The following is a 20,317-nucleotide window of genomic DNA, read 5'->3' on the forward strand; positions in this document are numbered from 1 at the left end:
CGGGTTTATTCGCCACTCATAGAAGAGGTGACACGCGTTTCGACACATGCAAGTGCCTTTATCAAAGCAATGTGGGCAGCAGGATAGGTGGATCCTGCTGCTCACATTGCTTTGATAAAGGCACTTGCATGTGTCGAAACGCGTGTCACCTCTTCTATGAGTGGCAAATAAATCCGATATAATTTCAGTACCAAGGAGTGCCGGTCTCTTCCTTCATTTAAGCATCCGGAGTGACGTCCGCTAACCGTGCACCCATACCTTCACGCAGTGCCGCCCGACTATTCGTAACCACCATGTTCTATATGATGTCTGATTTTCATTTTTTATATTATTCATGGGATAACCCCTTTAAAGGGAACCTGTCACCGGGATTTTGTGTATAGAGCTGAGGACATGGGCTGCTAGATCGCCGCTAGCAAATCCGCAATATCCAGTCACCATAGCTCTCTGTGATTTTATAGATATGTAAATGAACCTTAGATGAGTCCTGTCTCCTCCGAGCTTCAGAGATAAGTCCAGCGTTCTCTGACTCTGAGCCCAGCCACACCCACTGTGAAGGAGCCCAGCACCGACCCGCATCCTCTGAATCTCCTCCTTGCTCCCCGACGTCACAAAGCTAGAGCGTCGTAATCTCTCTCTCACTCTGGAGCACTTTGTATAAAAGTGCAGACATAATGGTTCTCTCGGACTCAGGCCTAGGACTGAGGAGCAAGCAGACACATGTCCTCTTAGTAGCACAGCTAGGCTAGAACTCCATCTACCCACTAAGACCCTGGTCTATCTCCTAGTAACCTAAAGGGGCTGGTTCAAGGTTGTTAACCCCAAACTATTCATACAATACTATTGAGTAGGCATACACAAATACAATAAATCTAAGCATTTCACATTACAACATTTAAACAATAAACCTTTTTGCAGTGACCCTGTTCTGGTGTTCTAGTGATTCTGGGGTCCTGGGTTTGAATTCATTAATGGAAAATTCTGTGTGAAATTTGTATGTAGTCCCTGGGTTAGTTTAGATTTTCTCTCTAGTTTGTTTCTTCAAACAGTGTCCTCAGATTAGTTGTACACTATATATGTTCTGAGCTGAGTCGTATAAGAAAAGGGTGCACTTGGGTCTCAAATGGTCTATCACAGAACTTAAGGATTCTTTGGTGGGATCAGATTCTGCCAGATTCTGACCCTCTGTCATCTGACCTGCCCATGCCTAATCACTGTACTGACCCTGTGTTGCCTGCTCTGACCTTTGGACTGTTTCTCGGAATCACACAAACTATGCCCTCCTGACTACAAGCTTTGCCTGATCACTAGGTGCTCCACATCAGTGTCTCTGACCCCCATGGTTCAGCTGTCAAAAACACCAGGACTACTCCAGGAGGTAAAAGCTTGGTGGCTTCCCTGCAGCAGATCCTTTTATAGTGGTTAAACAGTGAATACCATGGAGCTGCCAGGATAGAGCCTTTAGGTTTAGCCCATTGTCAAACCAGCAGGTTGACACAGTGGTTCTACACCCACTGATTGTAACAGATGGGCCTTTGAAATCACTTTGTTAGATGGACCCAAAGTACCTCAGTCTGACAGAAGATCCCATACTAGCAGATGCACTCTATCCATCTATCCCTTGCTCATCTTGGACATAGCATCTATGGTGTTGCTTAGGCTGAGGACTCCTTTCCTTAACCCTTTATGTGTGATTAACTTAAAAAATGATCACAGTAGATGCATCTCGATGACCACCAAGGAACTTATTTTCTTTGTAGGCCCTATAACAGCTAATGTAAATAGGCTTTTTCCTCTAAATGCATCATGACTTCTCATGCTCTCTCAACGATAAAAACTAGAAGCTTTCAAGGGCACCTCAATATTTTGACATAATTCACCAACACAGCATGACGCTGCTATATTTGTCAAACCCTAGACAGTTGGCTAATTGGTGGAAAATAGTAGAAAAAAAAGACATAAAAGATCTTGAACTATACCACTAGAGGCCAGAGATAAAACATCATCTCCATCAGAGAAGTACGGTCGGCAGGTGGTTGTCATCTACAATTAGATGTTACGTTTCTATTGCTCGCTTTGTATTTACTTGGTGCTCCTCAGCTATTGCGAAATAGATCTCTGCTGGCGTTTTTTTGGGGGCAAAATAATGACTAGAGGTTTAGAAGAATTTTCTCCAATCTACAGAGCACGCCAGCATTAATTGCATTGTGGCCGTCACTTGGAAAATGTCTGGTTTTAATATCTTGGAAAGATTTCCACAAACAAGCTGAAGAATGCAAAATGATAAACTGGGTAGGAAAGTTATTTTTTTTCTTTTTTAAGATGCAAAAGTTAATGATGTATATAGTACGAGACGCTGGAGCTGCAGGCAGCTAATAGACGAGTAAAATTTGTGAGAATGAGTTGCTCCTGCAGTGATTTAATGACCGTCCCATATGTCACTTATGGAGAAGTGAGGTACAATTACAGCTTGTGCAGCTGGCTAAACTGTCAAGATGGAGAAGAAGCTTTTCATTCAGGGTCTTTCCTTTAAGATCTCGCCATTGATTTTTATGTTTTTTACATTGCAAATAATGAATGCAGCGTATGGTAATTGCAGAAAACCGACATGATATAAGTGCCTGATTTTTAAATGATTTAGACAATTAAAGGCTAGAACCTTATGACTGGTTGTAACAATGTATCAACCCGAGATGACAAAATAGACAATTATTGAATTAGTGTTGGTCATTGATTTTGTACAGGCAGGGGTGGCTATGGCATTTTGTTTAGGCAGAGGTGGATTTGGCATTTTGTAGAGGCAGGGTGGATTTGGCATTTTGTAGAGGCAGGGTGGATTTGGCATTTTGTAGAGGCAGGGGTGGATTTGGCATTTTGTAGAGGCAGGGTGGATTTGGAATTTTGTATAGGCAGGGGTGGATTGAGCATTTTGTAGAGGCAGGGGTGGATTTGGAATTTTGTATAGGCAGGGGTGGATTGAGCATTTTGTAGAGGCAGGGGTGGATTTGGCATTTTGTAGAGGCAGGGGTGGATTTGGCATTTTGTAGAGGCAGGAGTGGATTTGGCATTTTGTAGAGGCAGGGGTGGATTTGGCATTTTGTAGAGGCAGGTGTGGATTTGGCATTTTGTAGAGGCAGGGGTGGATTTGGCATTTTGTAGAGGCAGGGGTGGATTTGGCATTTTGAATAGGCAGGGGTGAATTTGGCATTTTGTATAGGCAGGGGTGGATTTGGCATTTTGTAGAGGCAGGTGTGGATTTGGCATTTTGTAGAGGCAGGGGTGGATTTGGCATTTTGTAGAGGCAGGGGTGGATTTGGCATTTTGTAGAGGCAGGGGTGGATTTGGCCTTTTGTAGAGGCAGGGTTGGATTTGGCATTTTGAATAGGCAGGGGTGAATTTGGCATTTTGTATAGGCAGGGGTGGATTTGGCATTTTGTATAGGCAGGTGTGGATTTGGCATGTTGTAGAGGCAGGGGTGGATTTGGCATGTTGTAGAGGCAGGGGTGGATTTGGCATGTTGTAGAGGCAGGGGTGGATTTGGCATGTTGTAGAGGCAGGGGTGGATTTGGCATGTTGTAGAGGCAGGGGTGGATTTGGCATGTTGTAGAGGCAGGGGTGGATTTGGCATGTTGTAGAGGCAGGGGTGGATTTGGCATGTTGTAAAGGCAGGGGTGGATTTGGCATTTTGTAGAGGCAGGGGTGGATTTGGCATTTCTGGGGCACCAAGAATACTCATGTAAGTGCACCCCTTCCCCTGTTGCACTGCTTAACTCCACATCTGTCATCTCACTAAGCCCCACTCTCCGCTTAGCAGTGCAGCTGGGGCACTTCTGCTACTCCCTGGATCCGCGTGCAGCTGAATCTATTGCACAGGCAATATGCCCGTCTCTTTAATTCCCTTTTTTAGCCAACTGCTTGTTATCAGCAGGAAGGCCCCCTGATCTCTTGGGCCCCAAGCATTTGATTGGTTTGCATGGTGGTCTGTTACTGTACATAAGGCAAGGTAATGTTGCAGTAGAAGGGGCACACAATAGTATTGGCATTCCAGCTTTGCGGCCTCTGACCTCAGAATACCATGACACTGCTATAGGGCCCGCATGGAACTTGCTCTTTTCTTCCACATGTGAAAACACTGCATTTTCACACAGCGCCACTAGGGGGAGCTCCATGTACAGAGATTATTATAGCTCAAATAGTAGATGCATTAATTCCTATTCACTGAGCTCCACCTAGTGGTGGCTGCAGGCAGCCAGCTACCTTTGTAACAGAAGCGAAGCTGGAGATTTATCCTTATACATTGCGCAATATGGTGTTCAGAATGAGTGTCCTAGATTTGAAGCACCTGTTGAGACCAAAGGCAACTTTTTTTTATTACAGTTTGTATTTAATTAAAATTTCTTCCACTTGTTTTAAAAAAACGAAAACATAAATTAGTCAGAAATCTGAAGCGTTGCATGTGTTCTACAATACCTTACTATGGGAACTATATATGGGGTCCTATAAGACCTGTGTACACCCCTGCCCCTGATTCCATGACACATGCCAACGTAACAACTCTGATGCTCAGGCAGCATAGGAAAATATGAGCATTGGAAATGGCACATGGTCTTGTTACAGATTTTGCACTTGGCGCCCAGGAGTTCACATTATGTCTCTGTGCCCCCACAGCCAAGGCAACTAGGACTCAGGGCACATTTTGTATTTTGAGTGGTGGCGGTAGGCCCTCTATATGCGGGCAGGCCGTATATATATATATATATGGTATGTCCATATTTGAACAGTAGATGACGGTAGATTTCAACCAATTTTAATCACTTATCTCTTTTATTTTTCAGGCAGACACGAGAGCAAGAAACCCCGCCGGACTTCTTCTACTTTTCAGATTATGAGCGGCATAACTCTGAGATCGCTGCGTTCCATTTGGACAGGTAAGAGCGATTTAAGACATGGGGTTAAAGAGCATATTTATAAGAGGACGGATCTACAAAGTTCTTACAGTCCAGGACTTTGTCATGCGGACATGAGACGTTAGGTGGTGGTGGTGCTGTCTTGGATCATCAACCATTCATGGCAAGTGTTTCTCCAATGTGGATCCTTGCAATAACTTTTATACGACCGCTCTAGAACACACACTCCCAGGCTCATGTCTATAGTCAGCGGTTTTGGGCATCCTACATTTGTCTCAGTACCAGACCTTGTAGATCTCTGTTTATTACTGTTTTAGTAAATACTTGCATTTTTAAAAGGGTTGTCCTACATGTTTCGCCAGCTAATCTGGCTTCGTCAGGGGTAACGGGCAGAATTTAATTCAACTGGTTTCTGAGCTGTGATAGAGAGAGAGAGAGCTGCAGCAGAAAGGACATCCACCCCTGAGAAAGGACACACCCTTTGAACTGCCTGGTTGAAATACATCTAGCAGAGTAGTAATGAATGGGGAGATCTCTGGATCCATGTGAGGTACAGGGCTGGTTCTAGCTTTGTTTGGGCTCATGCCATGGAATGTGTGCTGGCTGTGCCCGTATTGCGGCCCGCAAACATTCACTTGAATGAGTCTGCATCCGTCAACTTCGGCCCCACGGCCAGTGCCTGTGCATTGTGGACCGCAATTTGTGCTTCCCAACGTACAGCACGGGCGGCACGCCATTGTGTGCATGAGCTCTTAGAAAGAGTAGTGATGAGCGGCAGGGGCAATATTTGAATTTGTGATATTTTGCCAATATTTGGGCGAATATTCACTATATTTGCGAATTTGTTATCTCAGTCATTATTTTCTTGATTGCTTAAATTGGCAATTGAAAAATTTGCAATACGAGAATTCGCAGTATGAAAATTTGCAATCAACACTACTCCTAAAGTCAAAGATACTGCAGCCTTCTCATTGGCCCACAAGCTAGAAGCAGTGAGGGATCATGTGTACTGATTAAAAAAAAATCTCAAATATTTGAAATTACGAATATTTATCACTATATTCGAAATATTCGCGAATTATCGAAGTGACGATATTCGCGATAAAAATTTGCAATTCGAATATTCGTGATTAACACTAAGAAAGAGATTGTCATGTACTATATGATGTCTGATGTCTATTTTTTACATTTATCAGGGGACAACCCCTTTAATAAAATAACAATACTTGAGCATCTTTTCTTACTCTGTGTTGTGTCGTTCCTCTGTTATTCCTGCTAGAACTATATAACTAAAATTGATAAGTGAGCACTATCAGTTGGAAGTACATCCCTCCACTCCCTGACACTGGCGAATCCAACCAGTGCTGGTAGTGTCAGTCTATTAATCCGACAGTAAAGGCGGCTCGGATGCGAACCTATTCACTTCAATGGGGCTGCAAAAGATGCGGACAGCACTCAGTGTGCTGTCCGCATCCGTTGCTCCTTTCCGTGGCCCCGCAAAAAAAATAGCACATGTCCTATTCTTGTCCGTTTTGCGGACAAGAATAGGCATTTCTACAATGGGCTGCCCGTTCCGTTCCGGCACATGGCCGGCTTCTGTTTTTTGCGGATCCGCGGTTTGCGAACGGCATAAAAATGGAAAGGTCGTGTGTATGAGGCCTAATGTATATACCTTACTAAAGAATTACCAGGCTGCACTAAATGTCAACACTGAACCTATAGCGCAAATTGTAATAATGCCCCTAATTGTTAAAAAATGTATACTGTAATTTATTGAAAATCAATGTTAAAATAAATAATATTCAAAATTTATATTGTGGTTTTTGCAAGGCGCAATAGTCCTGTTATATTATAGTATGAATAGATGCAGATGTGATCAGAAATAAACGTATAAACGTTTACAAATGTGTCCTCAGGATAGGTCATTAATATCGGATCGGCAGGGGTCCGACACCCCGCCCCCCCGCCGTTCAGCTGTCTGAGGAGAAGGAGCGCGCAGCGTGCATGTGCCGTCTCCCGCCTCTCTTCCTGTTCACTGCTGCTTTGCCTATAGAGAGCAGCAATGGACAGGAAGAGAGAAGGGAAACGGCAAATGCGCGCTGCACGCGACGTCTCCTCATACAGCTGATCAGCAGGGGTGCTGGGTGTTTGACCCCAGCCGATCTGATATCGATGACCTATCCTAGGTCATCAATATTAAAAGCCTGGAGAACCCCTTTAAGACTGAAAATCCACAAGTAAACCGTGCCAAAATTAACAGACCCTCCCAAAAAGTGAGACCAAAAGGCTGCGTGTTTATACATTACCTGTTAACTGTATGCCATCTACAGGATCAGGCTTCATGCACATGACCGTAAGCATTTTGCAGTCTGCAAACCGCGGATCCGCAAAATACGGACCGTGCTGACATACGGATGGAGAAAGTACATGGATGACTTCTGTGGTGAAGTAAGAGATCCATGGTGTACAGTGTAGATCAGGGATGGCCAACCTGCGGCTCTCCAGCTGTTGTAAAACTACAACTCCCACCATGCCCTGCTGTAGGCTGATAGCTGTAGACAGTCTGGGCATGCTGGGAGTTGTAGATTTGCAACAGCTGGAGGGCCTCAGGTTGGGCATCCCTGGTGTAGATGATCCAACCTCAGGATAGGTCATCAATATCAGATTGGTGGGGATCCGACTCCCAGCGGCCCCGCCGATCAGCTCTTTAAAGGGGCTGTGATGCTGGTCTATCTTGCAGTGGCGAAGCAGAGTAATTAATTCTTCCCATTCACTTGACTGGTAGAGGAAGTTGTAATTACCCTGCACCAACGCTATGGTGGAGACGGCGTGCAGGTAAATAGTGAAGAAGATACAGCGCCTGCACAGCGCGGTCTTTACAAACAGTTGATCCAGGAGAAAAGTGCCAGGAGTCGGACCCCTCTGATGTAACATTGATGACCTATCCATATTGATAGGTAATCAGTATCTGTAACCTGGAGAAACCCTCACTATGCTCAAATACTAACTCCTAATAAGTGCTTCAAGTAGCTCGCATCCACCTGATGCAAACATGGCGCTTGCTTCTGGAAAACACGTATGTGGGTAACGTGTGTGGCTCCTCTGATCAGATACAAATGAGATTAATAAAATAATGATATGGTCCTATACTTGCTGCAGGTGTCTGGCTGTTCCCTAGGGCAGTGCCAGATGACAATAGATATCATGATGCAGCCAGGGGCGGACTGGGAACTTAAAGTGGCCCTGGAAAAAATACTAAAAGTGGCAACAGTCCATCGCAAAATACTGCCGGGGCAACGGGCGGCCTCCAACCAGGGCCCTCTATATATCGCGTCCCAGGTGTAGGAATGCCAAGTAGTATAGCGCGGCCTAAAATGTCTCTTTATGTGTGTCATGGTGCTCCTACCTGGATACCGCTGCACCCCAGGCTTTGGCTCCGAAGCAGTAAATAGGGGGAATAATTGAGGGATTTGAAGAAATAACTTGAGTCCAGACCTTGAGATGAAGTTCAATGGCAGCTTTACTTGCATAAACGTTTCTTCCAACGGTTTCCCAAAGGACGTCACGCCCAGTTTTTAATTTATTCATGCATTTTAAGGAGGAATAACAGAGGAACAGCCGAACACATAGTGTTAAGAAAAGACGTCCCAGAATTGTTATGTTATGGGGAATACAAGTATTTGCTAAAGCAGCCATGTCAAGAGAGCTGACAGGTACTATTTAACTTGTACTATATAGAATTTTTTTGGAGACATTTGTCTTTTTTAGAATTACTAGTTTTTGGCACATAGCTAAAAATAAGTAAAATCATTAAGTGAGTTTTAAAATCTAGTGGCTTCTATGTCCCTTTAAATCATAGCTTGGAATCATCAACCCATCACAAGTAAATTTGCTGCTGAGCAATGTCCGTGATTTACGGACCGCCCAGACATTTAATGCAGCCAAGTAGATGGAGCAGTCTCTGGTACACAATGGGGTCCGTACTTAACGGGGGCCTATAGATGATAATCTTGTCCGCTCATTCTGAAATCAGACGTCAACAGGCACAGATACGAGGATAATTGCAGGGGCCTATGAGCCGACCCATGCAATGGTTATTAGGGCGCCATATGCAGATAAGGCCTCATGCACACGACAGTATTTTTTCACGATCCGCAAAATGGGGTTCCGTTGTTCCGTGATCCGTGTCCGTTTTTTCTTCCGTGTGTCTTCCTTGATTTTTGGAGGATCACCAGACCAGAAAAGTGAAAAAAAAATCTAAGTCAAGTTTGCCTTGAAAATGATAGGAAAAAAACGGACACGGATCACGGACGCGGATGACAATCTTGTGTGCCTCCGTGTTTTTTCACGGACCCATTGACTTGAATGGGTCCGCGAACAGTTGTCCGTCAAAAAAATAGGACAGGTCCTATTTTTTTGACGGACAGGAAACACGGATCACGGATGCGGATGACAAACGGTGCATTTTCCGAGTTTTCAACTGACCCATTGAAAGTCAATGGGTCCGCAGAAAATCACGGAAAACGGAACAACGGACACGGATGCACACAACGGTCGTGTGCATGAGGCCAAGCGAGACTGGCAATATGGTATTAATATTGCAAGGATGTGTTTCTGATATTTTATTCTCGGGGATACGATTCAGAAAGAGGGTCACATAGTAAAATTATGACGAGGTCCTCTTTGTAAAATAACCCCCCTGCCCCCTCTCTTGATAGCTACACCCTCATGGATCTGTTTGCCTCACCTTAGGCACCCTGGTAATCTTGGATCACCACAACCTCCGAGTAAGATCCTTCTCTACCCCAACCTAAAATCAGTAGTTTATGTGGCTAATCAAGTGTATATTACTCGCTCAAGACCCAATTCAAAAAGGAGAAGTGCCTATAATAGTAGAGCCGAGGTGCTACGTACGGCGAGCGCTGCAGCCTCCTGACAGCGCACCAAGCACAGCGCTGCACATTGTGTAGTGGCTGCGCTTGGTATTGCAGCTCAGCCGCGCCTAGGCCATGTGACCCATGGATGTGACATCACTGACCTATGAAGAGGCCTCAGGGAGTGCCGCAGCCTCTTAAAACAATTGATTGGTGGGAATGCCAGCAGTAGGACCCACAGTGATTAGATATTAATAAACTATCAGGTCATCAATATCAAAGTCTTGGAAAACCCCTTTAAGTGATATCTAAAAAAAGGGGGGAAAAAACACATGAAAACTGCTTTATTTTGTAAAAAAAAAAAAAAGTTAATTAAAAGTAGATATACTGGTAATTCAGATCATGTGTTCTTAAAGTCTTGAACTATAAAATGATCCCATAATCCCAATATCCTATAATCAGATACTGATGATCATCTGTGCAGTACGCCAACCTGCAGGGTATTGCGATGTGAGGTCACGGTTAATGGGCAAACGAGGGTTGCTATGGGTTACTCACAGTTTGTAGGGAGACCCTGGGCAGGCGTACAGCAGTGATGGAGAGGCTGGCACAGGGGTCCTCTGGGGCACTCTCTGTATTTAGGGACCAGGCCTGATGGTAGATGTGGTGCCCTGGTTGTTGCAGGTGTTTTAATGTGCCTGGGGCAAGGTCCCTTTAAGGTTCGTGACGCCAGTGCCGGTAACGGTGGCACACTGATTTATAGTAATAATAAGTGAGGAACACTGTGTTGTGGTGAACCAAACTTTCTTTACTGGAAACAGTTCAACTTTATACAGTTTGAGTTCAGTTCCACTTTGCAGCAGCAATCAATAGCAGGCTTTTACATCAATGGCAGGTACACTGTTCTTGCAAGATACTCAGAGGGTAAAAACAACACTCACAGACCAGGCTGCACTATTCCTCAGATATCCTGGCTGTCTGTATCCCAAGGCCCATATGCCCTAATGCTGGCTTTTATCCTTGGTAACAATCCTCCTCAGGTATATATCCCTTGCTTTAGGTTAATAATCCTTCTGCCCTTCAGCTTACTTGTCTAGCTGGAATACTCTTCTGCTCTGCTCTTTGCTCTGTGGGAACTGCTGGTTTCTCCCAGGAGGCAAACCCTTCTCCTGGTGTAAATCTTCTGAGCTAACTCTGGCTCAAGAACTTCAGGCAGGCTAGACTGCACTTACTAGCCTCCTGGACTACACTACTCTTCCCTGTCTGGGCCTAACTATATATACTAAGGGTTCCCTAGCTCCCTCTAGTGTCTATGAGGCTGAACTACACCCTAATAGGCCTACTACCCAGATAACACAGGGAAATGAACATAAAACATCATATCAATACAATAGTCATATTAACCCTTGTGTAGTGCCCACATTTACCTAGTGGGACACTACATCTGTATCTGATTGGTTGGGGTCTGACACCCGGGACCCTTGCCAATCAGATGTTTGCAGCTTGCACAGGAATTCACTTGCAGCTTTCCCTAGGCCAGTGAGGTCATGTTCATTGGTCACATGGCCTAGGTGAAGCTCAGCCTCATTCAAATGAATGGGGCTGAGTTGCAATACCAAGCACAGCCACTATACAATGTAGAGCGCTGTGCTTGGTAAGCTGCCAGAAGGTGGCGGCACTTACAGGAGTGTTGGTGCCTTCTCAAGCAGCTGATTGGCAGGGGTCCTGGGTGTTGGTGCTGATAACCTATCTAAAGGAGAGGGGAGGGAAGGGGGGAATAATAATTTTTAAAAAAAACAACGTTTATTTAATGTTTCATTTGTGCAAAAACAGTAAAACAATATAAAAACATACATTTTCTATCTCTGTAATTTTACTGATTGACATAATAATGCTAGCATGTCATTTACTGGTATATCACATAATAAACAAAAAAATGAAACAAAAAATAAAAGAATAAATCTGAAAATCCAAAAACTGCTGATTTGTTTCAAACCCCCCCTCCCCAGTACATTATATTGCTCCGAAAAGGTGCTGTTAAATGAGAGCTATGAGAATCCCATAAAATGCTGGAAATTGTAGCTGGAGGGACAGAGGTTGCACACTAGTTACTGTAAGGACTTTGCATGGGGCAGAATGCAGAATAAACAAAAATATGAGAGGTAAATACATTTTGAAGACCTTTCTAAGGTTCCCATTATTCCTTATTCTTTCCCTGACTCATCCGCCACCGCAATGCCGCTATTTTCCTCCTTCTTATCTGTTTGTAATTTAAGCTACGGCTGTAGTTCTTAAAGGATTAGGCATCCCTTGATACAAGCCATCAACTTTTATGTCCTTGAAATTGTGACATTGTCAGTGTTGGAAGAAGCCTTCAGAAGAATGGCCTGTGGTCACTGCCAGCCATAAAACGTCTGCGTTCACCTGTAATACAATATATTAAGCTTTCATATTGCTCCTTGCAGGATTCTGGATTTCCGCCGTGTTCCACCTGTCGCTGGTAGATTGGTGAACATGACCAAAGAAATAAGAGATGTGACGAGAGACAAGAAACTCTGGAGGACGTTTTTCATTTCTCCAGGTAATAGATGTCATGTGTGGCTGATGTGACTAATATATTGACTATTTTACTACTTGTCTATTTTATTGCTTGTGCAATGAGCCCTTGAAGAGCCAGAGTGAAGGATGGGAGTGGAAGTGGCTCTAACATGTAATGATGTGTCACGGAGGTCTACCTCAAGCCGTTGCTCACTAGGGCCAGTGCAACTTATGGATGGGGCACCCTTTCTTCCCTCGGGTCACATCCTGATGCTGAGGATACCTTCCTGATGGTAGTTGGGGTGCCGGTGATGTTGACTATCCATGTGGGTGCAAGGCAGGGTGTATAGAGTGCAATGGCCAGTGTATGGTGTAAACGGAGTCAGAATAGCAGGCCGGAGGTGGGAGAATAAACATCTCTCTTTACTGAGTCCAAAACAGGGGTTGTAATGCATTCAACAAATAACAATCGGTGCACGATGCAAATTCTTTAACTAGATAGCAAGGTATGGAGGCTGGCAAAGTGGCAAATAAAGGCACTCTTGGCATGGAGGTCACTCTCTCTCTTTCTAGAATCTCTGGCTGGTAACTGTAATCTGGCAATTATTGCTGTAGTGTCCACTGCACCATACAGGTCTTTAGAGGGATGTCTGGCCAAGATGTAGCGTGACAGGTGTCTTAACTGTAATCCCTCACAAGCAGCAAAGTCTTGTATAATCCCTCACAAGCAGCAAAGTCTTGTTAGCTCTAGGCACAGGTTATATAGCTGACTCCTATGCTTGACCATGCAGTTCTTTCTCTCTTTCTTGCTGTAGCAGAAGCAATAACTTTCTTTGAGATTGGTTAGTCTCTGAATCCTGAGGCCTACAGGGAAATAGCACATGGACTTGCTTCCTTCCTCCTGACATACTAGTCAACACTACCTTCAGGAAGTAGGACCAGCCCACTCCTTCCCCTCCCTGCCAACCATACCAGATCATGCTTGGTGTACATTACATAACATGACATTATAAAACATTTGCAGATACCCCTGGACTGCACCTGCATCTTCAATAGGATTGTGAAATCTGTCTTCTACAGGGTAGACATGGGTCTTCTATGTTTTCAGTATGAATATGTTTAGTATTAAAGAGGTATTCCCAACTCAAAGATGCAATTCCCACCATTGGGAACTGCCCATATGGGAAGTACAAGGTTCCCTGCTCTCCGACCTACCTGGTGAGGTGGCCTCCATTCATTCCATTGTCTGGATGTGGTTACTGACAGAGGGGGAGAGCCCTATTCTTCAAATAGGTGTGACTCTATTTCTATCTGACATTTAAGGCAAATTCTGTGGATATGTCATAAATATCTGAGTTGGAAATACCCTTTTAAGAGGGTTGTGCCATCAGGAGAACCTGGGTCACTGCAGTGCACATACTCTCTAATGGGACAACACCTTTAAAGTAAATGCTCACTTCTGAACACCAGGCATTTTTCAGGTCTATAACTTGGTGCTGATTCATCTCTCAACAAATTTTTACTGCGACCAGATCCCCTTGTTTCTAGTATAGAGCTCCTATCCATTGCATCAACATAGAGGTAAAAGATAAATACCTGGGTGCCTGTGCCTGCAGCCACCACTAGAGGGAGCTTGCCACTCACTGATAATACATTGAACTAAAACTCTCAAGCTCCCCCTAGTGGTGGCTGCTGGTAGCCAAACACTTTCCATTTAACTCTGTCTATGCAGTAAATTTGGGGCCCTAAAACTGAGCTTCAACTACTGTGAAAATATATTAAGAAATGAATCAGTACAGGATTTTTGACATTTTTAGGTTGCAGATATCAAAATGGCATTCAAAAGTGGACAATCCCTTTAAGGACGGGGACAAATTTGCCTATAAGCATGTCAGTTTTCAGTTGGCTCAGCCAATTGCAGCCACAACCAAATTTTGGGAATTCTCACTGCCAACCATTTGTAGCCTCCATTTGGTACTAAATGTTTCTACTCTAAGCGGAGCTTACTGGTCACATGACAGTGTGACTGTGTATGGATGAGGAACTTTTATAAGGGGGAGGGGCTTATTTGAAGGAAATCCAACACCATGAAATTGAAGTGCAATCTGCAAGCAGCATTTTATAGAGCAGTAAGAGCTGAGCAGATTGATATATAGTTTTATGGGAAATATTTAGGCATAACTTGTAATTTATTCATTTCAACTTCTGTTCTTTCTATGCCTAAAGAGGACCTTTCACCAGAATAAAACATCTAAACTAACTATACAGACATGGAGAGCGGCGCCCAGGGATCTCCCTGCACTTACTATTATCCCTGGGCGCCGCTCCATTCTCCCGGTATAGCCTCCGGTATCTTCATAGTTAGGCTCCACCCAGTTGAACCTGCCGGCGTCTCATTCTCCCATGCTGTAGCGCTGGCCAATCACAGCGCTCAGCTCATAGCCTGAGAGAGAAAAAAGCCTCTCAGGCTATGAGCTGAGCGCTGCGATTGGCCTGCGCTACAGCATGGGAGAATGAGACACCGGCAGGTTCCCCTGGGTGGAGCCTAACTATGAAGATACCGGAGGCTATACCGGGAGAACGGAGCGGCGCCCAGGTATAACAGTAAGTGCAGGGGGATCCCTGGGCGCCGCTTTCCATGTCTGTATAGTTAGTTTAGATGTTTTATTCTGGTGAAAGGTCCTCTTTAAGAGGTATGTGGGCGGTCCTACCAGGGATTGACAGCTAACTGTGCATGACTAAGCATACAGAGAAGGCTGTCAGTCACTGCTAAGACCTCCCACATGACTTCTAATCATGGAAACAGCAGAGGTTGCAAGTTTTACTGAATCTTTTCCTATAAAACAACTGAATTTTTCACCCTATAAGACACACCTGCCCATAAGACGCACTTAGGTTATAATGTAGGAAAATAAGAAAATGGGAAAACATATTTTTCATCAGACCTCAGTTCAGAGCCACAATCAGACCCCCAATGGTAATCAGACCTCAGATCGGACTCCCAATGTTAATAAGACCCCCAATCAGACCTCAGATCAAACCCCGTGTTAATAAGACCCCCATTCAGATACTGAGATCAGACCCCCAATGTTAGAAGCCCCATTCAGACCTCAGATCGGACCGGCATATTATTAAGACCCCTATTCAGACACAGATCAGACCCCCAACGTTAAGACCCCTATTCAGACCTCAGATCAGACAAAAACAATAAATCAACTTAACTTTCCTGCTCCGAACACCGATGCCGCTCCAGGAATCCAGCTCCTGCTCTTTAAGCTCTTCCTGCCGTGCGCTGTGCTATTATCCCGACGCCACACAGCGTGAGGTCGCAGCATGCCAACGTCCTCACACTGTGCGAAGTCACAGCACAGCAAGCGGCCGAGGACCAGGAAACGGTGAGTACAGAGCCTGGAGAGCGCTGCATTCACCGCCTCCTGATCCTCCTGTGCTAATGAGCGTTTCCATAATAATATTCGTCCCAGAAGACACACTTTGGGGGGGGAAGTGCATCTTATAGGGTGGAAAATACGGTATTTATCTGTTCAGCTCCTGCTGCCTATAGATTGCACTACATTTTCATGGTGAGAGGTTCCCTTTAATATACTGTTTTTGAACATATGTCATAAAGGAACAGTCTTACGATGTAGAAGCCACACTGTATCAACAGTATTTAGATTGCAGTCCTCCATTGAATTTCATTTAGATCGGAGTCCTCCATTAACGTCCTACATTGTGTATGCCACATGGATGTTTTTTCTGAAACCTTTTACCAGGAAAATGAAGGACAGAGCATGTGAGGCCCTGTTTCTAAGCATGATAAATAATACCGTCAGCTCTTTATGCCTGGTAATGTTAGGCACGAAGCATATTTCTTCCATTTATCACAGTTACTCAGTTGGGAGCCGCATCTACTCCAGGGACGCGAAAGCCGTGCTTGCAGGTCAGATCCTCTCGCTATTGTCTTACTGAAGGAGCAGGCTAATAGCATTTTCTCCCCTTGAGTAATGATTGAAGATGTTACAGTATTCGTGAAGCACTTTCCCGAACCCGCGCACCGATTCTTGAAGGCACGTCCTTCTAATGACATGTAATGCATTTGCCTAGCAGTTGTTAATTATGTCAGCATTAGCATGCAGCCGACCGTTCTAACTCTCCCCGTGAGCCGGCTTATTTATTGGGCCTGAAATTTGCTTTATCTGTAAATGGATTACAATCAGAATTTGATGGGCTGTAAGTGGACACAGTCCATAAAACATGGACAACATAGAAATGGGACAAGAGTGGTGAATCATATGTTCATAAATAATTTAAAGCGCATGTTGGGCCGGTGTCGTAATTTTTGGCAGGAAGACGTGAAAGGCATTGCATCAGTCAAATGTGGTGGTGAGATGATGCAGCAGAGAGGGGTCTGACCACGGACCTGACTATAATTGGACAGGCATGATGCTTTCAGGATTCTTATTGTATTTCTCATTGACCTAAAGGGAGTTTCCCATCTTAAAGAGGACCTTTTACCACTTCTGACATGCCTGTTTTAATGTGACTATACATATGAGAAAAACATCTTAAAATACTCCAGCTTTCATGCTAGCCACAGTAGGCTGACACTTCCTGTTTTCTGCTGTTGTCAGCTTTGCTGTACAGAATGTGACAGAGTGAACAGAGTCATCTCATTATCATATACGGATGTGACAGCTCTGTTGTACTGCTGGAGTCCAAGATAAGGCAGGATAGTAGGGATCCTCCTAGGCAGGCCAATGCTGGGACAATAATGAGCACCAGTTGATGATATATGTGTGTTGCGAGCTCATTTAAAGGGAATCTGTCACTAGTGTTATGCTGTCCTCTCTAAGGGCAGCCTAAACTAGCAACAGATCCCCTTAGCAAAATGCTGGCTCACTTTTTATAATTGCACCAGCTGTTTTGCTAAAATCTTGCACTTAAAAGCTCAAGGCTCTCCACATATACCTGCTGATGATATTGCAGTGACCCCGGAGAAGCGGAGGATGGGAGTGTTAGCGGCTCTGCCTGCAACAGTTATTCACATTGATGCTTCCTAGGGCAGTGCAGTGACAAGAGGGTGCACCCTTTCTTCCCTTGAGTCATATCCTCATGTTGGGACTCCTGCCTGATGGTAGTTAGGGTGCCCTTGGAGTTATGAGTGTTGTACTTGTGCAAGGCAGGAGATGTAGGTGCTGTGTCCGGCGAATGGTGCTGGAGTCAGTAACCAGGCCAGTTATAGAAAAAAGACAAGTCTCTCTTTACTAAAATGCAGAATGAGAGTTGTAGTACATCCAACGGTATCAAACACAGTTCCAAACAATTCACAGTCCAAATCTTCCCAGATAGCAATGTATGGATATAAGCAAGTATGGGGATTGTCTATGTAACTAGACGGGTGAGAGGAGCTATGAACTAGCTGGACATTCTTAGGGGCGGTGCTTGAGCTGTGGCAGAGGAAGGAGAAGTGCATCATGGGTTTGGTTGGACACAGCAACAGGAAGTGATACATATGGGATGGAAACAAACCAGAAGGATTGGTTTACATGGTGAAAACGGGTCAGGAGAGTCTGAATTGGAAAGAAAATGCATGAGGAAGATGTACGTGAGACAAGCAACTACATAAGCAAATAATCCCGGAATACCCCTTTAACCGCCTCCGGACCGCCTAACGCAGATGTGCGGTCCGGAGGCGGCAGCCCTGCGCACAACGACGCATATACGCGTCATCTCGCGAGGGCCGAGATTTCCTGTGAACGCGCGCACACAGGCGCGCGCGCTCACAGGAACGGAAGGTAAGCGAGTGGATCTCCAGCCTGCCAGCGGCGATCGCTCGCTGGCAGGCTGGAGATCTGATTTTTTTTAACCCCTAACAGGTATATTAGACGCTGTTTTGATAACAGCGTCTAATATACCTGCTACCTGGTCCTCTGGTGGTCCCTTTTGTTAGGATCGACCACCAGAGGACTCAGGTAGCTCAGTAAAGTCGCACCAAACACTACACTACACTACACCCCCCCCGTCACTTATTAACCCTTTATGAACCCCTGATCACCCATGATCACCCCATATAAACTCCCTGATCACCCCCCTGTCATTGATCATCCCCCTGTCATTGATCACCCCCCTGTCAGGCTCCGTTCAGACGTCCGTATTATTTTTACGGATCCACGGATACATGGATCGGATCCGCAAAACACATGCGGACGTCTGAATGGAGCCTTACAGGGGGGTGATCAATGACAGGCGGGTGATCACCCATATACACTCCCTGATCACCCCTTGTCATTGATCACCCCCCTGTCATTGATCACCCCCCTGTAAGGCTCCATTCAGACGTCCGTATGATTTTTACGGATCCATGGATACATGGATCGGATCCGCAAAACACATCGTCCACATGTCCAGACGTCCACATGTGTTTTGCGGATCCGATCCATGTATCCATGGATCTGTAAAAATCATGCGGACGTCTGAATGGAGCCTTACAGGGGGGTGATCAATGACAGGCGGGTGGTCACCCATATACACTCCCTGATCACCCCCTGTCATTGATCACCCCCCTGTAAGGCTCCATTCAGACGTCCGCATGATTTTTACGGATCCATGGATACATGGATCGGATCCGCAAAACACATGTGGACGTCTGAATGGAGCCTTACAGGGGGGTGATCAATGACAGGCGGGTGATCACCCATATACACTCCCTGATCACCCCCCTGTCATTGATCACCCCCCTGTCATTGATAACCCCCCTGTAAGGCTCCATTCAGACGTCCGCATGTGTTTTGCGGATCCGATCCATGTATCCATGGATCCGTAAAAATCATACGGAAGTCTGAATGGAGCCTTACAGGGGGGGTGATCAGTGACAGGGGGGTGATCATCATCCTGATCACCCCCTGTCATTGATCACCCCCCTGTAAGGCTCCATTCAGACGTCCGCATGTGTTTTGCGGATCCGATCCATGTATCCATGGATCCGTAAAAGTCATACGGACGTCTGAATGGAGCCTTACAGGGGGGGTGATCAGTGACAGGGGGGTGATCATCCTGATCACCCCCTGTCATTGATAACCCCCCTGTAAGGCTCCATTCAGACGTCCGCATGTGTTTTGCGGATCCGATCCATGTATCCATGTATCCGTAAAAATCATACGGACGTCTGAATGGAGCCTTACAGGGGGGGTGATCAGTGACAGGGGGGTCATCATCCTGATCACCCCCTGTCATTGATAACCCCCCTGTAAGGCTCCATTAAGACGTCCGCATGTGTTTTGCGGATCCGATCCATGTATCCATGAATCCGTAAAAATCATACGGACGTCTGAATGGATCCTTACAGGGGGGGTGATCAGTGACAGGGGGGTGATCACCCTGATCACCCCCTGTCATTGATAACCCCCCTGTAAGGCTCCATTCAGACGTCCGCATGTGTTTTGCGGATCCGATCCATGTATCCATGGATCCATAAAAATCATACGGACGTCTGAATGGAGCCTTACAGGGGGGGTGATCAGTGACAGGGGGGTGATCACCCTGATCACCCCCTGTCATTGATAACCCCCCTGTAAGGCTCCATTCAGACATCCGCATGTGTTTTGCGGATCCGATCCATGTATCCATGGATCCGTATAAATCATACAGACGTCTGAATGGAGCCTTACAGGGGGGTGATCAATGACAGGGGGGTGATCAGGGAGTCTATATGGGTGATCACCCCCCTGTCATTGATCACCCCCCTGTCATTGATCACCCTCCTGTAAGGCTCCATTCAGACGTCCGCATGTGTTTTGCGGATCCGATCCATGGATCCGTAAAAATCATACGGACGTCTGAATGGAGCCTTACAGGGGGGTGATCAATGACAGGGGGGTGATCCGGGAGTCTATATGAGTGATCACCCCCCTGTCATTGATCACCCCCCTGTCATTGATCACCCCCCCTGTAAGGCTCCATTCAGACATTTTTTGGGCCCAAGTTAGCGGAAATTTTTTG

At 45.4% G+C, this 20,317-nt stretch overlaps 1 protein-coding gene across 1 annotated transcript in view; it reads left to right on the forward strand.

Annotated features, from left to right (window-relative positions):
* Positions 1-20,317, forward strand: part of FAM20C (FAM20C golgi associated secretory pathway kinase) — a 155,447-nt gene that overhangs the window by 90,878 nt on the left and 44,252 nt on the right. Inside the window, exons 4-5 of the mRNA XM_044293997.1 lie at positions 4,836-4,928; positions 12,247-12,362. Of these exons, the coding sequence (XP_044149932.1) occupies positions 4,836-4,928; positions 12,247-12,362 (209 nt within the window). The remainder of the gene's footprint in view (positions 1-4,835; positions 4,929-12,246; positions 12,363-20,317) is intronic.

The sequence above is a fragment of the Bufo gargarizans genome, chromosome 5 (genome assembly GCF_014858855.1).
Source record: "Bufo gargarizans isolate SCDJY-AF-19 chromosome 5, ASM1485885v1, whole genome shotgun sequence".
Taxonomy (NCBI): domain Eukaryota; kingdom Metazoa; phylum Chordata; class Amphibia; order Anura; family Bufonidae; genus Bufo; species Bufo gargarizans.